This window comes from Magnolia sinica, chromosome 4 (genome assembly GCF_029962835.1).
Source record: "Magnolia sinica isolate HGM2019 chromosome 4, MsV1, whole genome shotgun sequence".
In the NCBI taxonomy this organism is placed as follows: domain Eukaryota; kingdom Viridiplantae; phylum Streptophyta; class Magnoliopsida; order Magnoliales; family Magnoliaceae; genus Magnolia; species Magnolia sinica.
Window position 1 is genome coordinate 69,606,810 of NC_080576.1, and position 16,394 is coordinate 69,623,203.

General features: G+C 39.1%; 1 protein-coding gene across 4 annotated transcripts in view; it reads right to left on the reverse strand.

Moving 5' to 3' along the window:
* Positions 1-5,768, reverse strand: part of LOC131243196 (uncharacterized) — a 40,605-nt gene extending 34,837 nt beyond the window's left edge. For 2 of the 4 annotated variants that reach the window (XM_058242363.1, XM_058242362.1), the window contains exons 1-7: positions 4,916-5,714; positions 4,277-4,404; positions 4,020-4,173; positions 3,802-3,911; positions 2,270-2,353; positions 2,135-2,183; positions 1,919-2,010 (exon numbers count right to left, since the gene is read on the reverse strand). In XM_058242363.1, the coding sequence (XP_058098346.1) occupies positions 1,919-2,010; positions 2,135-2,183; positions 2,270-2,353; positions 3,802-3,911; positions 4,020-4,173; positions 4,277-4,404; positions 4,916-5,098 (800 nt within the window). In that variant the 5' untranslated portion in view covers positions 5,099-5,714. The other 2 variants (XM_058242365.1, XM_058242364.1) reach the window with 2 other exon arrangements.
* Positions 5,769-16,394: the final 10,626 nt, after the last annotated feature.

Sequence of the window (16,394 nt, forward strand, 5' to 3'; positions counted from 1 at the left end):
ACCCGCTGAGGCGAGTCATGGTTTTGCAAAGCATATACCTACTTTGCATGCAGAGGATTTTGAAACCATATCCCACCTATTCATCCATTGTCCCTTCACTTCAAAGATCTAGTTGGCCATCCTAGTCCAATCAAACATTGCTTGGGTGATGCCCTCCTTAGTCAGTGATCTCCTCTTCGCTTGGCATGGAGTCCCTGAAGGTGTCTTCCCAACAGCTCGTTGGCATCTCTCCATGCTCGCCATCTTATGAGCTATCAGGAGGGAAAGGAACTCTCACTCTTTTCAATAATTCACTTCTTCGACACGAGTCATTGCCTAAATCCTTTAGGATGTCACAGATTGGCTTTCTTGCCAGCCACCCCCTGATCATGCTACCTCTGCTTCTTAATGTTTAGTTTTTTGTAGGTTTGTGTCCCTGGTTCGAGTTGTATAGCTCGTGTTCTTTTTTCTTTTCTTTTTTGTCTTTCCCATTTTCTTTTCTTTTGTTTTTGTTTATGTTTTGTTGCTTTTCTGTTTTCTGCTACATTCAGGGTTTTAATAAATTTGCAATCTTCAAAAAAAAAAAAAAAAAGGTGTATTATCCATCCACGAAGGGGAATTTGTGAAAAGTTGATGTCCCAACTAAGCACAAACATCATATTTTAAACAAGGTATTCAAAATCGGTTACGTAACAGCCATTACATAACGGTAATGGTCATTAACCGTTTCACGTTACGGGGTCAAAACGGCTGTAATGGCCCTATAACGGGGACCTATAACAGTTTTTTTCAAAAAATAAAAAGGGGTCATAATGGCCAATGTGGGTCGTAATAGGCCGTTACGGCCCGTATCATAACGGTAATGGTGGTGGCCGTTATGGCCACCGTTACCGTTTTGGAACACCTTGATTTTAAATAAATAAGACATCATACTTAAAATTTATAAATAAATAAATAAATAAAAACCATTATTTTAATAATATATTTAGAATTATAGGTAATGTAGACTGAAAAATAAATAAAATAACAACAAACTTAAAATTGATTTTTTATAAGCCAAGAAATATTTAAAAAATAAAATATAAGAACAATTAAACATAAAGAATTAGTTAAAAATGAGCCGTGTAGGAGTGTTGGATGCATGTCAACAAAATACGATTTCGAAGAAGTGTCATGTTACTTTTACACAAGGAAAGGCTTGATTAATTCAAGGCAAGTCAGCTCAAAAACACTGTCAGTTGTTAAATATCAAAAACTCAATAACAATTGACATTTTAAATACAATAAAAATGTAAAAATCAGTGAAAAAGTATGGATATAGGAAAATCTGAGAAATGCCTTATTTACATAAAAATTGGTTTATCTATTCAAAAGAAACCCTTTTACAGTTAAAGATACTTTAAAAAGAAAGACAAGACCCAGCAGAGTCTTGGTGATACAACCAGCCATTGATCAAGCCTTAGCCAAAGCAAGTTTTTGGTCAAGTCAAAGCAAAATCTGATCAATTTGGGTTTTTCCAATTTTTTTAACAATTGACTCATCAAATTGAGTCTATTTGTAGCCCTTAATAAATTGCTAATGGTGATATGTGTGTGTGCATGCATGTCAAAAAAAAAAAAAAAAAAAAACAAGAATCATGAAAAACTTCAAAAATGCTTCACATGGCCAAGAGCATAATGATAGCAGCTGGTAAAAAAGGTTTAGCCAGACAACAGTAAAGCCTAGCAAAGAAAGGAACATGCAGATTCTTGGATTTGAGTATCGTCAAATAAAACAGTTACAATCCCATAATAGTTTTCATCATCTCTAGGTAGAAGTGGAAAAAGTAAGCTATACGGATTGCAGGGTTACAAAATAGCACATATCCTTTCGATAAAATAAACAAAATTGTGGAAAATGAAAGCAGAAGTCCATGCATCATTTGTACCAATAAATATACCTCGTATATGCAGAAATTATCTCATCTTTCGTAAAACTGTCTTCTTGGGTGCCAATGTCATGCAAATATAAACAATCTGGATTATTGCAAGGCTGAACCAAACAAACATTTCCCTTAGCAAAGTTAAAGCAGACCACCAGATATTACCAAAAGAAGGGAACAAGTTATAAAATGATAAGCAAATGAATTTATATCCTATCATATATTCAATCATACCATATTTCTCAACCATGTGTGGCAATATTTTGTAGTACCATAGCATGCTCTGCGAAGCACAAACACAAGCTTCATATAGTCATCAAGGGGATGCTTGAGGTGCAGTGAAAACTGAAAAGTGAATCAAATGCCTACCTCAAGGATCTACCTTCCAAAATGAAACCATGAACCGATTGAATACATCGAACAGCTTCCTCTTCTTTTGAATAAGTAATATATCTGAGACCAAAAAAAAAAAAAAACAGAGAGAGAGAGAGAGGAGTTGTGGAACCACACTACAATTAAATGTAACAGCACAGTAGAAAGAGAAGTAGATTTTCACCACCATGCGAGAAGTTAGAATAACTTTTAGGTCAGAGCTTCAAATAACAAAATGGAACTAGCCTAACACCCTGACGAATTTTTCCTGAAAGATCTGCAAGTGAGTTATCATGGAAAAGGAGTTGTTGCTTATACATCATTATCATCATCTTCTGAGCCTTATCCCAACTAATTGGGTTCGGCTACATGAATCCTTCTCCGCCATTCTACTATATCAAGGGCCATAACTTCAATTAGGCCATGGGTCATCAAGTCTTTTGTTACTACCTCAACCCACATCCTTTTGGGCCTTCCCCTTGCCCCTTTAGAGCCTTAAACTTGCACGAACTCACTCCTAACCAGCACAGTTTTTAGTCTTCGTTGCACATGACCAAACCATCTAAATCTACTTTCCCTCATCTTATTACTCTATTGGTGCTGGTCTATGTTGCCTCAAATACATTCATTTCTAATTCTATCCTTCCTCATCTTGTCATTCATCCATCTCAACATCCTCATTCAGCTACGCTCATCCTATGAACATGTTGTTCCTTAACTACATAATATTCTATCCCATAGAGCATGGCTGGTCTTATAGCCATCTATAAAATTTCCCTTTCAGTTTAAGTGATACATGATAATTACATAAAACTCTAGAAGCACATCTCCATTTCTTACACCCCGCTTGAATTCTATGCGTAGCATCTTTCTTAATCTCTCTACTCTCATGAATTATCAACCCAAGATATTGAAAGTGATCATTTTGGGAAACTTCTTGGTTAGCAAGCTTTACTAATTCCTCATCCCCACTATTATTAGTAAAATTACACTCAATGTACTCTATTTTAGTCCAACTAATTTTAAATCCTTTAGATGATAAAGCTACCTCTCCATAAATCTTGCTTTGTATTTACACCCTCGTCTTGTCAATCAAAACTATGTTATTTACAAACAAGATACACCATGGGATCTCTAACCTACACCATGTAGGTATGTTTGTACATTCATACATATACATATATGTGTGTGTGTGTGCCTGAACGGTCTGCAGGTAAGTTATTATGGAAAAGAGTTATATACACACGCACACAAGTGTTTGTTAGGATTCATTGCAATCCACTTAAAAGCAGAAGACAATGATCATGACATGGAACAAGTCAATTGAAAGAACATAATCGCGTAAAAGGTAGATATCTAAGCTGATGCAATAGAAGACTCGGGACAACAGTGCAATAGGCTCCCACAAACTGAAACCATTCTATGGAAGGGTTTGACCCCATGTCACCAGCAGATGCCAATGCAAAGGCTTCAAAATCTTCTAGTGGCTAGAATAGGAGGGCACTTTTTATGAAAAATATAAAACTTACACACTACAAGTATTGTTGTTGGAAGAGTGCTGACTACCACCAGCTAGCCGAGAAATAGACACCTTCAGGACCTTCCCATACTGGCCAAAAAATTCCCTCCGCTCAAGAGTCTGCTTAAATCCATAAAGACACACTCAGAAAAGAGCCTCCTTGGAACTCACATCCAAAATCATTCTAGGCACTATAAAAACAAGGAAATATCATGAAGAGGTACCAACATCTTCATCTGCTAAATTAACAGGTATGCCAATTATGTACACTAGGTTCCGTTGTATCACACGAACACTGCTAAGATGCTTCCTTCCTTCGGATGTTTTCAACTTTGCCTTCTGTGACTTCAGCTTTCTCTCGGAATTGATTTCGGCCACCATCCTATGCCAAGGAGAACAAATCTTGAGAAACCCCCACTCCCAAAAGAACATCATACAAAAGAGCGTAAGGGTGTGTTTGTGCATGTGTTATGAACTGGGCTGACCTTTCACAGTTGTCAGCCATTCCTACAATTTTTTCCTTGTCATAAGGCATACGGCATGCTGGACACCGCCCCTCAGTGTCATCCTTCTCAGCCATGTCCATTATTTGGTGCCAACACCACACACATATCTGTTTCAAGATAGAAATCAGCTGATAAATCTCCATAATCTAAGACATGCAGAAAAATGTGATCAATCTTAATTATCTAAGATACTTTGGTAGAGTCCATGTAAGTCAGCATTTTAGATATAAATTGAATAATGCAAATCTAGCCAAATTATGGCAAAAACAAGTATAGTCTGACTAGAAATATTTTCTGGTCACAAAATAGAAAAAAAGACGATCCATTGGAATATCAGATCACAAAATAATGGTTGAAGTCTAACATGCATTGAGGGACTAAGCTCACGATATCATCGCAATAACTAGATCCTCCAAATAGCTAGAAAGGCATTATAAAATCAACCCGGAGGAAGAGTACAAATGCACACACAGGCAAGACTCACAGACTTATGCGTGGGGCTGTTTGTTTCGACGTCATGCAAACTCACATGTGTACAGAATACATTATAGATTGAGAAAGTATGAACACGTGTAAAATTCATTATATCTGGAAAGAAAGCCATCTAAGGATTCAAACCTCATAACCACATTTGCATGGCCTCAATTGCCGATCAGTCAAGTCCATCTCTTCAGCACAGAGAGGGCACGTTCTTTCTCCTTCATCGCCCATGGTTGCCCTTCCAAAAACAGCAACAGCAACAACAACAACAAAGTAAAATGTCACTACCCAATGCATTACAGGGAAGGCGAGAAAGTTCATCTCTCACTGAGATCTTCTTCTAAATATAAAAGAAAGAAAGAAAGAAAACCCAGTAGTTATAATGATAATATAATCATATAATTAAGCTGTAGACACATCAGCTGATGGAACCAATGCCGAAGGAACGGTTTCCTTAAAATGAACCAGAAGCAGCTCGCATTAGCTTTCCACTGCTTGGAAAGAACTAACTCCCGAGAACGGAAAGAAGAAGGAAATGACAGAAAAGTTGCAAACAAACCCTAAATAGAGCCCTAGAAGCCCTAAAATCCCCCCCAACCCATCAACAACGGTAAGACAAAAGCACGAGTACATTTCAAGCACTAGGAATCGAACCAAGAACGGGAGAAACTAGCATCTGCATCAGAGATTAAGGGAAGAAAAAAAAAACCGAATCCCAGCAGATCGAGATGCAGCCCCGGGAGTTGAATTTCCGAGACCTAATCGAAGAGATCCGCTGCGTGTGGAAGATATTCAGAGAATCCAATTATACAAAAGAATGCATGAAGATGAGAGAATGAAAGGGGGAAATGAAGAACGAGGCGCTTTGTTATGGAATCTGAGAATCTTAAATGATAGTAATGAGAAGAAGAAGAAATCAAAGATTGTTAAATGGTGAAGTACTTACATTTTGATGGATTGAAAGGGAAAAGCTCAGAGGAGAGAGAGAGAGAGAGAGAGAGAGAGAGCGAAGGCAAACCACGGAAGAAAGACGACGGGCCCCTCTTGGGATGGTTTTGTTGCTGGAGAAAAATACTGATACTCAAGAGAAAATGCATCCATACACAGGCAAACTGGGTAATTTACACATTTCATATGTTTACCCAAAAACGATTAAAACAAGGGATCTACGACAAAACGCATAAGTATAAAGGATTTTTCTGACCTTCCTATTCCTATTGGTAGTTAAAAAATAGATGATGAACTGGAGAATGGTTTCAATAAACGAAAAGGGAAGAATTTTACAATCGATCTGATTCTGTCTTTGTAGCTTATCAAAATGATGATTCACTTGATTTTGACGGATTGGATTCTAGTTAACTTGATTCTTAGTTTATAAAAAAAGGTGGCGTGCGTATGAATAACCATGATCTTTCAGTGTATTGAGCAACTCTTCTGTGCTGTTGCTGTTTTTCCTTCCATTTAAATATTGGAGCCATCCGAAATGCCCCGACTTTTACCTGAAAACACGAAACTGCCCTCGACCGTACGAAACGAAATACGGATTATGCTTGACGCGTTTTTTCCGTACGCGGCTCCCTGGCACGCATGCTATCTTCATGCGACGGGTGTGATGGTGCTCTCCACCGCAACCACTTGTGTTCAGGTCATCCATGCATCCACCAGACAATCGTAGCTGTTCATCCAAGTGGACCGCGCAATGCTGATTAAAATAGAAATTGGGTGTGGCTAAGGTGCTCTAACATATGATAATGCTGGTCCAGTTATTTCGACGTTGGGTGGATGGTCCAAACGAGGCCCACTATCTGAATTGTTTGAATTGATGTCCACGTGGCTTATGGCAAGATGTGCATGTGTACAGTATTATTATTATTATTGAATTGTATTGCGCTATTGTACTGTATATCGTGCAGCATATTCCTTAATTTCCAGAGGTGTGCTCATATGGCACCAGTGCCCCCAGAAGTTGTAGCCGAGATGCTGTGCAGCCCACGATAACTGTGCTTCAGATCCTTCCCGTCCATTAGATCTATGATTTGATTTTAGTCAATGATACCAAAATTCAGCCCCAATGGAAACTCAGGTGGGCCACACCAGAAAGAACAGTGGTGAAGGGATAACCAATAAAATTATGCCACCTTTTGTGAGGCCATCATGTTGTATATATGCCATCTGCCATTAAGGGACACATCAAAGTAAAGCAATTCCCAAAACTGGATGGCCCATTGAATGTGATGTTAGAGGTTTCATGCATGCTTGTAGATCATCCTTATATTGGGGCTTACTTAACTTTAAATCATCTTTGTTTGTACTTGATCACATGGGGAAAGAGCACGATGGATGGGGTAGTTTGGATACAAAGCTGAAGTGGATGGGCAAGCAGCAGCCTAATACCACCACAAGTGAGTTGGAGTAGCATATAATCCCACTTCTTGATTTTATTTGCATTATTGAATAAAATTATTATTATTTAAGCTTTATCTCGGTGAGTTCAGGTCATTTACTTGTGCCTTAGTGGTAGACTAATAAGAGTTTCAACAAGAGGTTATGGGTTCCAATGAGGCAGTTATATGTGTAGGCCACACGTAGGTTCGACCACCTATCCCAATGCAGTCCGTCGTGGGAAGAGAGGGAGGTATTTGGTGTAAAACAAGGTATTTTTAGTTTGATTGACTTTTACCTCATTTTCTTAGTTGTGTAATTCCTTTCCAAGGTGGCGGAAAAAGGGTACGTTTGAATATTTGAAGTTGCCATTAGCCAATCAGCCTCACATGTATCTACGGTTGGCTAAAGTCCATGGACCTACCTCGAGGTCAGGGGATCGTGAAATCCCCTTACTCAAATGACTACTGTGATTGGCCTGCAATCATAATGATTTGGGTAAGAGTTTTGATTATAAGAGAGGAATGAGCTAGGCAGCCTCTTCTGCTTATATTTCGTACCGTCTCTACTTTACAGGATATATAACTTTGAATGGAATTTAGACATGCATTGTCATTATATGTCTAGCCATGTTTTCTGTAGTACTATGAGAGGATTGGGCATGCAATAACAATATAGATCCTAGCTTTGCTACGTGGAATCAAGTAGTCCCGAGCAAGAGAACAAGATGAATGAAAAAAAAAAAAAACGCATATAAATGGAATAATAAAAATGTGGATGATTATAAATAATATGTAGGAATTTGTGAAATGAACTATGTTTTGATATTGATTGAGATGTGACAAAGAAAAAGGGAAATTAAACCCCCTTTTTGTCAAAAGGGATGGTCAAACATCCTTGATTCTGACCCTACTCCTAAAGTAATTAACTTTCTCCGTGGGGCAAGCTGTAAGTATCGATGCAATAGTTTTTGGATTTTCTAGATGGCATAACCCATTTTACCTCTATTATTGGCTTGTGTTTTACCTACTCTCAGCCCTTAGGGGTCATTTACCACTCTTAGAATTTTTCCGCTCTCCTTTAGGGACTTCCACCATTCCTTTATGGAGTGATGGGGGTCAATTTTATGAATCAAAACCATTTTCTTGTGGTGGGTCGACAGTGGACGGCTATTAAATTTTGGCCATGCAAGATTTTTCAAAGGGGGCTAGATCTCTAGTTGGTTGGAAGTGTGCCATGTGGCAGTCGGCTCGTGAAAGGCCGACGACCTGTTGCTCTTGGTTTTGAGTCCAACAACAACATTTTCTCTCCTTTACCTTTATTCTTTCCGAATTGAACTCAAGTTATATGGCCATGGATCGGATGATCCAAGTCGTTCACTATCTTTAAAAAGGGGTCTATGCCTAATGTTGTCTTTTTAGTTAGCTTTTAAATCTCCATTTGGTGCATAAGTTCAATTTTATCATAATGTAATAGGGGTTGTAAATTTTTGTTTGTGTTGATTAGTAGTTTTGATTGAAGGGTCGGGAGTCAGGAATCCCCTAATCTAGTCTAATAGTCTAGGTTAGGATGGGCTAGGGGGTCTACCTATAAATTTGGTCGAGCATCCAATGGTGATAAAGGGTTCTAGGAGCTGTATTATCAAGAGAATAGTAGATCAATTTAGGAAAAGTGCCTTGTGATTTAGGTAGAGTGTCTACATATGCCCCTCTTTGGCAAAAGTTGTTGGCAACTGAATGCCAAAACAAGTGGACACCCCACCCTTAAGGACAAGGCAATTTGCCCTAACTAGGCATAATACCTTGATTAAAATACTCGTTTGGTTGAAAATCAATACAGATGTCTCTGAAGAGTTAAGGAATACGTTGTGATTTGTCCCAACCCCTTTCATGACTTTACAGGTCATCAAATTGCAACCCCTTCACATTGTGACAAACGTAAGTGCATCAAGGGTGTTTACAAGTCTAAGTGTAAGATGTTTAGAGCCTATGCACTTTTTACGACCTTATGAGGGTAGCCTTTTAAACCTAGAGTAGTTCGCATTGCATGTGCAATCCCCTAGGATTGCTTGTAAAATGGAATGCTCGTAACGGGCAGTTGCTTGCGCATTTTTTTACTTTATGTCAGTCTTGAAAAGCATCCCTTAGTAGAGCCCTTCCTTGTTATTCTTTTGCCATGCGGAGCTTCGAGCTCGGTACTTTGGTTGAGTTAGAGCCTTTTTGCAGCTGGAAGTGTAATTACACCATCTTAGTCAGGCTTAGTGTGTAGTTTGAGACACCCGAGCTAGCACTAGAAGTCCAGGTCTATTGTCCCATGTTCCACATGATTTGGGGAAAATTGAAGATTCAAAAAACACTAAAATCAATTATTGCTTTTGCGTCGGTACTCACGGAGAGGTATGGAAGACTTCCTCATACTTCGGGTATCGTGCACTTTTATATTTTTTTTAAAAAGCGGTCGTCACCTGTAGAACATAATTCCATGGGATTTTTTTATTACAAAATATTTTTCAAAGATTTTGTTGGGCCGTTCATTTTGTAAAGATCTGTCTGATCTTGTGGGCGGGCGTCGACGGATGGTTTTTATTTGGCCATTTTTGTTTTAGAGGGGTATGACCTCACAAGAGATTGGCGAGATAGTTGCTATTGTTGTAGGCTCCGATATGGGTATATTTCTTAAAATGAACTTGATTTATCATTTTATGATCTGATGATTACAATCAAGATCAATTTTTTATTATTATTGAAAGATATATATATATATATATATATATAGATTTTTTGGACACGAGATTTAATTGTTATTTCGTGACTCGATGGTCGCAATCAGGATTAGATTTATTGAAAATGATTTTTTTTTTTTTTTGAAAAAGAGATCTAATATGTCATTTTGCTATGGGACAATCGTGACCAGGAATGGATTTATTCTTTATTTATTTATTTGGATTTTCACAAATCAAATCCAATCCCTTATTTTGTAATTAGACGGTCACAATCAAAATTGAGTTTATTGAAAATGATTTTTTGGATTTTAAAATTTTAGGTCCAATCTATTGTTTTACTACTCACTTGTCGTGATTAGGATTGGATTTAGTTAAAATGATATCTTGGATTTTTAAAAGAGAGATCCAATCCGTTATTTCATGATTGGCCGGTCACGATCAGCATTAGAGGATCCCACAACTTATTTGAGGTTGTCATACTTCATGGAAATAACTTTCCTCTATAATGGATCAGCTTATCCACATCCAATCATCCACCATCATTTGCTTAGAAGACTCCAAATGTGCTCCCCCAACCCTTCCAAGCCCTCCTCCTTTATGAGAATTTTGGATTTCCATGTAATTAAATGCTCTTTTGTGTTTCTCCTCCCCTCCCATAGAAAGTTTACTTGGATCCTATCTAGCTTCCTGACGACAAACATGAGGATTTTGAAAAGAAAATAAAGAAACAAGTGGAAAAATAAGAAAAGATTTGAAGATAAAAATTTCAAAACAAGGCCTTAATGTCCGTATCAGCATGCATCACCTATAACTGCCATGAATTAGTCAATACAGCCCTTTTTTTTTCCTCTTTTAAAGGACCCATTCAACCCTTTAATGCGTGACAGGAATGACCGTTATGTAACAGCCAATACAGTATTAATGTAACAAATATTCAAAACCATGAGCATCACAAGCAAACAGGTATTTATAAATCACTTGTCAAAATTTACTAAATCACCTAAAAATCCATATTTACATGCAACCATTGAGAAGACTCAAAACCCTAAATATTCCTTAGAAACATAAGCAATCCATGATGACCTGAACAAATAGAAAGCCTAAATTGTTAGGAAGTGGATTGGCTGGTGTACCATGCACCAGCTATATAGCCAGTGTATTGACGTCAGCAAGTTCTGTGGGTCCCATTAGGAGGTATGTATTATATCCAAACCGTCCATCCATTTTGCGAGCTCGTCATAAGGCTTGAGACGAAAAATAAGACAGATCCACAGATCAAGTGGACCACAATGCAAAAATCAGTGGGGGACTAAACGGATACCATTGAAAACCTTTTGGGGTTCACAAAAGTTTTGAATCAATATGAAATTTGTTTTTACTCTTCATCCATGTCTTTGTGACCTTATGAACAAATTGCATGGAAAATAGACATTATGGTGGGCCCTACAAAATTTTTAACGATGAACATCATTATCTCCATTGCTATTTGTGGTGTGGTGCAGTTGATCTTTGGATATGATTCATTTTTTGGATAGTACTATAAAATGATCTCGAAAAATGGATGAACGGTGTGGATATAATAAGTACATCATTGTGGGGCCCCATGTAACTTTGATATCCTTTGAACCGTTCGTACAATTAGGAGCGCGAGTAGCGTTAGCGCTCATCTTCGCACAATACGTACCTATTCCAAATTGTTAACTGGAACTTTTTGTACAAACATTTTGCTTGTTGATTTTATATGCTACTTATGAATGGTTAAAATCTTTTAATAGGTCTGAGTTTTGCAAGGAAGCCTATGAAATGTGTACTAGACTTAATGGATAATCTAGATTCTAGGTTGATCGAGTGGACAGTCCCAATGTCCTGATGCAACAAGGATCACAATTACTTCAAAGTTTTCCAAGAGAATTTGATGTCATTTGGCCGTATTGTAGACATCAGCAGCCGTTCAGCCCAGGTGTCCAGTTTGGTACAAAAAGGTACCACCAAGACTAGCTTGATTTATCAGGAATGAGGTTTTTTTTTTTTTTAATGAGCTTTTGAAAGGGTTTCTTACGTTTTTGGTATGCATGCTCACTCTGCTAATATCATCATGTTTGGTGGGTCTCAAGTTACCAATATGACTTCCGTGGATGTATTGGGAATGGAGATTCGAAGTTTTCCACGGATTTGGATCACTGGCCTTGAGAAGTTAGGTTTCATCATTTCAAAAATTGTTTTCTGTCATGTGACATCGATGGTATAAGCATTCTAGAAATATATGTTCCATAAGGTTATATGGAAATGAGGTTCTGTAATTGAAATCCAAATATTTATGTTTCTTTACTGTACTATGGTAGAGTAGGTAGCTGACAGGGTCAATGGCTAATAACACGTAATCAAATTCTAGTTCTGGCGCTCCCTCATACGTGAGTATGAATCTCAGTGTAGTGTTGCAGATAATCTGAAGCTTCAGATCACCACCATTAAATTTGATGGGACAAACTATCTAAAGTGGTCTCCATCTAAAAAAATGAGGGGGTGGATGCAGGAAGTTGGATGTCTTAAGTAAGGTTCTGAGCCCCAGTTATGATGACATAACATAATGGTGATTAGGAAGTCGAAAATGCTGTTTTGGTGTCTTCATAGCTTGGCTCCTTTATGCCACCTCATCTGGCTGAAACATGCATGTTGCATGCCACTCAAGGCATGTTTTGTTGGGTAACTGATAAAAGTCAGTAAATTTGTAATAATGAAAAAAGCTCGTTGTTTGGGCAATAGGCAGATTTCCACCTCACTCAAACCCCTCTTACATCTTTCCAACCCAAAACTCCGTGGGCCATGTCTGTTTTATCCACGTCATTCATTCAATTTTTTTCTCTTTTCCGGATATGAGCCCAAAAATGAGGTAGATCCAAAGCTGACCACACCATAGAAAACAGCGCATGTTAAACACCCACCATTGAAAACTTTTTGGGGGCTTTAGAAGTTTTTGACAAAGCTGATATTTGTGTTTTCCCTTCATCCATGTCTATATGACCTTATGAACAAATTGGATGTTAAATAAACATTGTTGTGGGTAAAAACGGACTGACATGAAGTAACTGACATAGAAGTAGCAACAACAGGAAGATAACCCAGGTTGAATGACTGAGTGCGACCTCCATGGATGGTTCAATGACCCGACCACAAGCAGGGAACCGACCGTGAGAAGGGAACCTCGTCGCCATCGAGCTCTCATTGCGATGACTTTCTTGCCAAGTTGCTATACGGGTCAACCTGGTCCCAGCCGAACACTCGACTCGGGACGACATCGACCCTTAAATCCACAGCTCAGCCTCATCTGGTTGGGTTCGACTATCTGTTGCTAGTCGGGCTCAGCTATCTGGTGCAACCTTTCCATGTTCCGACCAGTTGCCCTTATTGCTAAAGTCGTTCCGAGGTCTCAGCCGAGGATCTTGGAAGACAACTGCAACTAACACTTGCCAAGTAAGGGAGTTTTCCATCCAAGAAGGACATCTTGGGGTTATAAATAAAGGTCTAATCTACAAAGAGGTACACATTAAAACCCTAATACACATAGACCCAGATTCCGTATCTGACTTTGGCATCGAAGGGTCCCTTGTCTTAGCCAGGGTCTCCATTGGTGTTTCGTTGGTACAGGGGCTCAAAGGTGAGGCTAGGACGACCAGAAAATAGTATCAACAGTTGGTGTCGTCTGTGGGAAGCGAAAACAAAGCCATTACCCAAAAGGGGGCTGAGTTGTTGAAAGACTACATTGCGCAGTACAACCAAGAAGTAATGCAAGTGGAAGGCTATTTAGATCAGATAGCCTTGGTCGCTATGATAGCTGGTCTCAGAGAAAGGAGATTTCTAATGGGGACATCACACGCATACATACGCCCCCCATACGCACGTATGCAAGGAGGAGGAGGCCCCACCATCGATCTGAATCGATAACAACATCTAGGAAGGGCCTCTTAGTTGGAGGACTACGTTTTGATTCGTTAGAGTGGACCCGATAGCCATATAAAGCCCACCATGTGTTATCATGATCGTGACCCACTAGTCTAATTAATCTCGTATTTTAGGTTTTACTTATTATTGTTATTACAAGTGTCATGGACAGTTTAGATTACTTTGATTAGTTGTTATTTTTTATTACTTTATCGCCAAGTAATAGGTTGTGCACATGGCGCGAGTTTTGGGGTATAAGGTTTTATTATAAATAGGCACCCCTTGTAGTCTTTTTAATTTATTGAAGATTAATAAAAATTCTTACATTTTTTCTACTCCTCTCAACTTCTGAGTTGTGGAAATTCAATTGGGTGTGAAACCCTCCTTTCCTCGAAGGGCTGACTATAGTGGTTTGAAGCCACACCTATCCCGATTCGCCCCCATCTTCTTTCATCCATATTTCTCCTCCTACAAGCATTCCATCTGCAAATCCATCAATATTTGAGGTTATTTTTCTCTCTACAGTAGATTTTCAGATTCTGACCCTACAGGAAGGCTGAAACTTCGGCGGAGTAGCACGTATAAACTATGCATCAGATCGAGCTGAGATTTGGAGGTTTGGAGTCCATCCCTGGCCGATCAGGGCCAAGGTGGCCTTTTTCTGAATAGTGGGCCCCACACATGTGCGATCGGGATCACACACATGTGTGTCTATGTTATCGCTGCTATCCACACGTGCGGTACTTCCCTGGTTCGTCTCTCTCCTCTCTTTCATTCCTCTTTCACCCAAAATCCCTAAACCTAACCCTAAATTACTAAAATTCCCAATTTTATGCCATTTCTTCAACCTTAGGGTTCCCCAAATTAAAATTTCTGAATCCCTTAGATTGGCAGAATTATTTTTGTGCATGTGTGGATGAATTTACCCTCTTTTGATTCTTATTTGGTTTATAATTTTGATTGATCCGGCCCTATCATGTGTAGGCCTGGATCCGCATAAGATTCTCCTTGATTGAGTGTTTGAACTTTTGCGTGGGATGTGAAATTTTCTGTAATTGTTTTTAAACTAGTGTGATCTAAAGCCTGAAAATCTTGCACATCATACTTGAATTTCATGTCCTGCATCAAATTTGGTATCAGAGACTAGAGTTCTTATAGGGAATGCATCACATGTTTAGGGTTTAATTTGTTTATGCCCATCATACATCAAGTCTCATCACATATAGCTGTCTAGAGATCCATAAATCCTAATATTAGTTGCTGAAATTTCTATTATCAGGAAGCCAACAATTCACATTGCTATAACTTTCTGTTATTCCCATATTTTGACAACTATATTACTGGATTTTAGTAGCACTGCGTATTTTTTCTCATATAAAGTCTCATAGGATCATTTAGTCTTGTCTAGTTGCATATAGTCGTAGTAGAAGGTCTTTCGGTTGAGTTAATAACTGCATGCCCATGCGTACGGGTCATGGTTTTGGTTTGCACCCTACACTAAACATGGAGCAATTGCAAGAATCAATGGACAAGTTAACCCAGCAGGTTGATTCTTTGAGTAAGCGCTTGGAAAAATGCATAGATCAACGCCTTGACCAATTTAATGATCGCGTTGCCCAACTAGAAGCCTCTCTTGGGGCAAACCCCACCATTGGGAAAAATGTCCAATCTCAGGTAGGCGGTCAGGAGGTTAGACCAAGGACTGGAGGCGGCCAAGGAGTTGGTCGTGGGCGCGCACCTATGCACCCACCCCATGAGGGATATCATGATCAATATGACCCAGATGCACCTCAAGGGAGTTAGAGTAGATGCATCTACATTTGATGGCCACTTGGACCCTAAAGCCTTTTTAGATTGGTTGACGGATATGGACCACTATTTTGAGTGGTATAATATATCGAATGCTCGTCGAGTCTGATTCGCCAAGATGAAGCTTGTGGGCCAAGCAAAGAGGTTTTGGGCAACAGTAGAGTGAAAGAAAGAAAGAGCGAGGAAGCTCCCAATAGTCCATTGGGGAGAGATGAAAGAAACACTTAAAGAGAAGTATCTCTCTTTCTCTTATCACTTTGGTTGATTGAGGAATGACAGTCTCTTCGATAGGGTTCCATGACTGTTGCTGAATATATTGAGAAATTCGAAGAGTACTTGACCCGTTGCGAGGTTGATGAGGACCCCGTACTTACCCTTGCTCACTTTAAAATGGGCCTCCGTCCTGACATTAGGAGAGAATTGCTCACTAAAGACATAGATACCATTGAACAATTATATCAAGTAGTGTTAGAAGTCGAGTAATACCTCAAAGCATCTGTGGGAAGACGGTTTGACTTTCACGATTCTAGTGCTAAGGCCAAACCCTCTGAGGCTAAACCTCACACTGGATACCAAAACAAACCTTCCAACAGTTCTCAGTTTAGGCCCAAGGATGATAAGGGTGAAGAGATTGTCGGGTCTAGTTCACATGGAAGTGGGGCAACTAGGTGTTTTAGGTGTCAGGGGTTTGGTCACTTTGCTCACCAGTGCGGCACGAAAGAGGGCACCAAAGTATTTCTTATTGATGGGCAAGTAGAAGTAGTG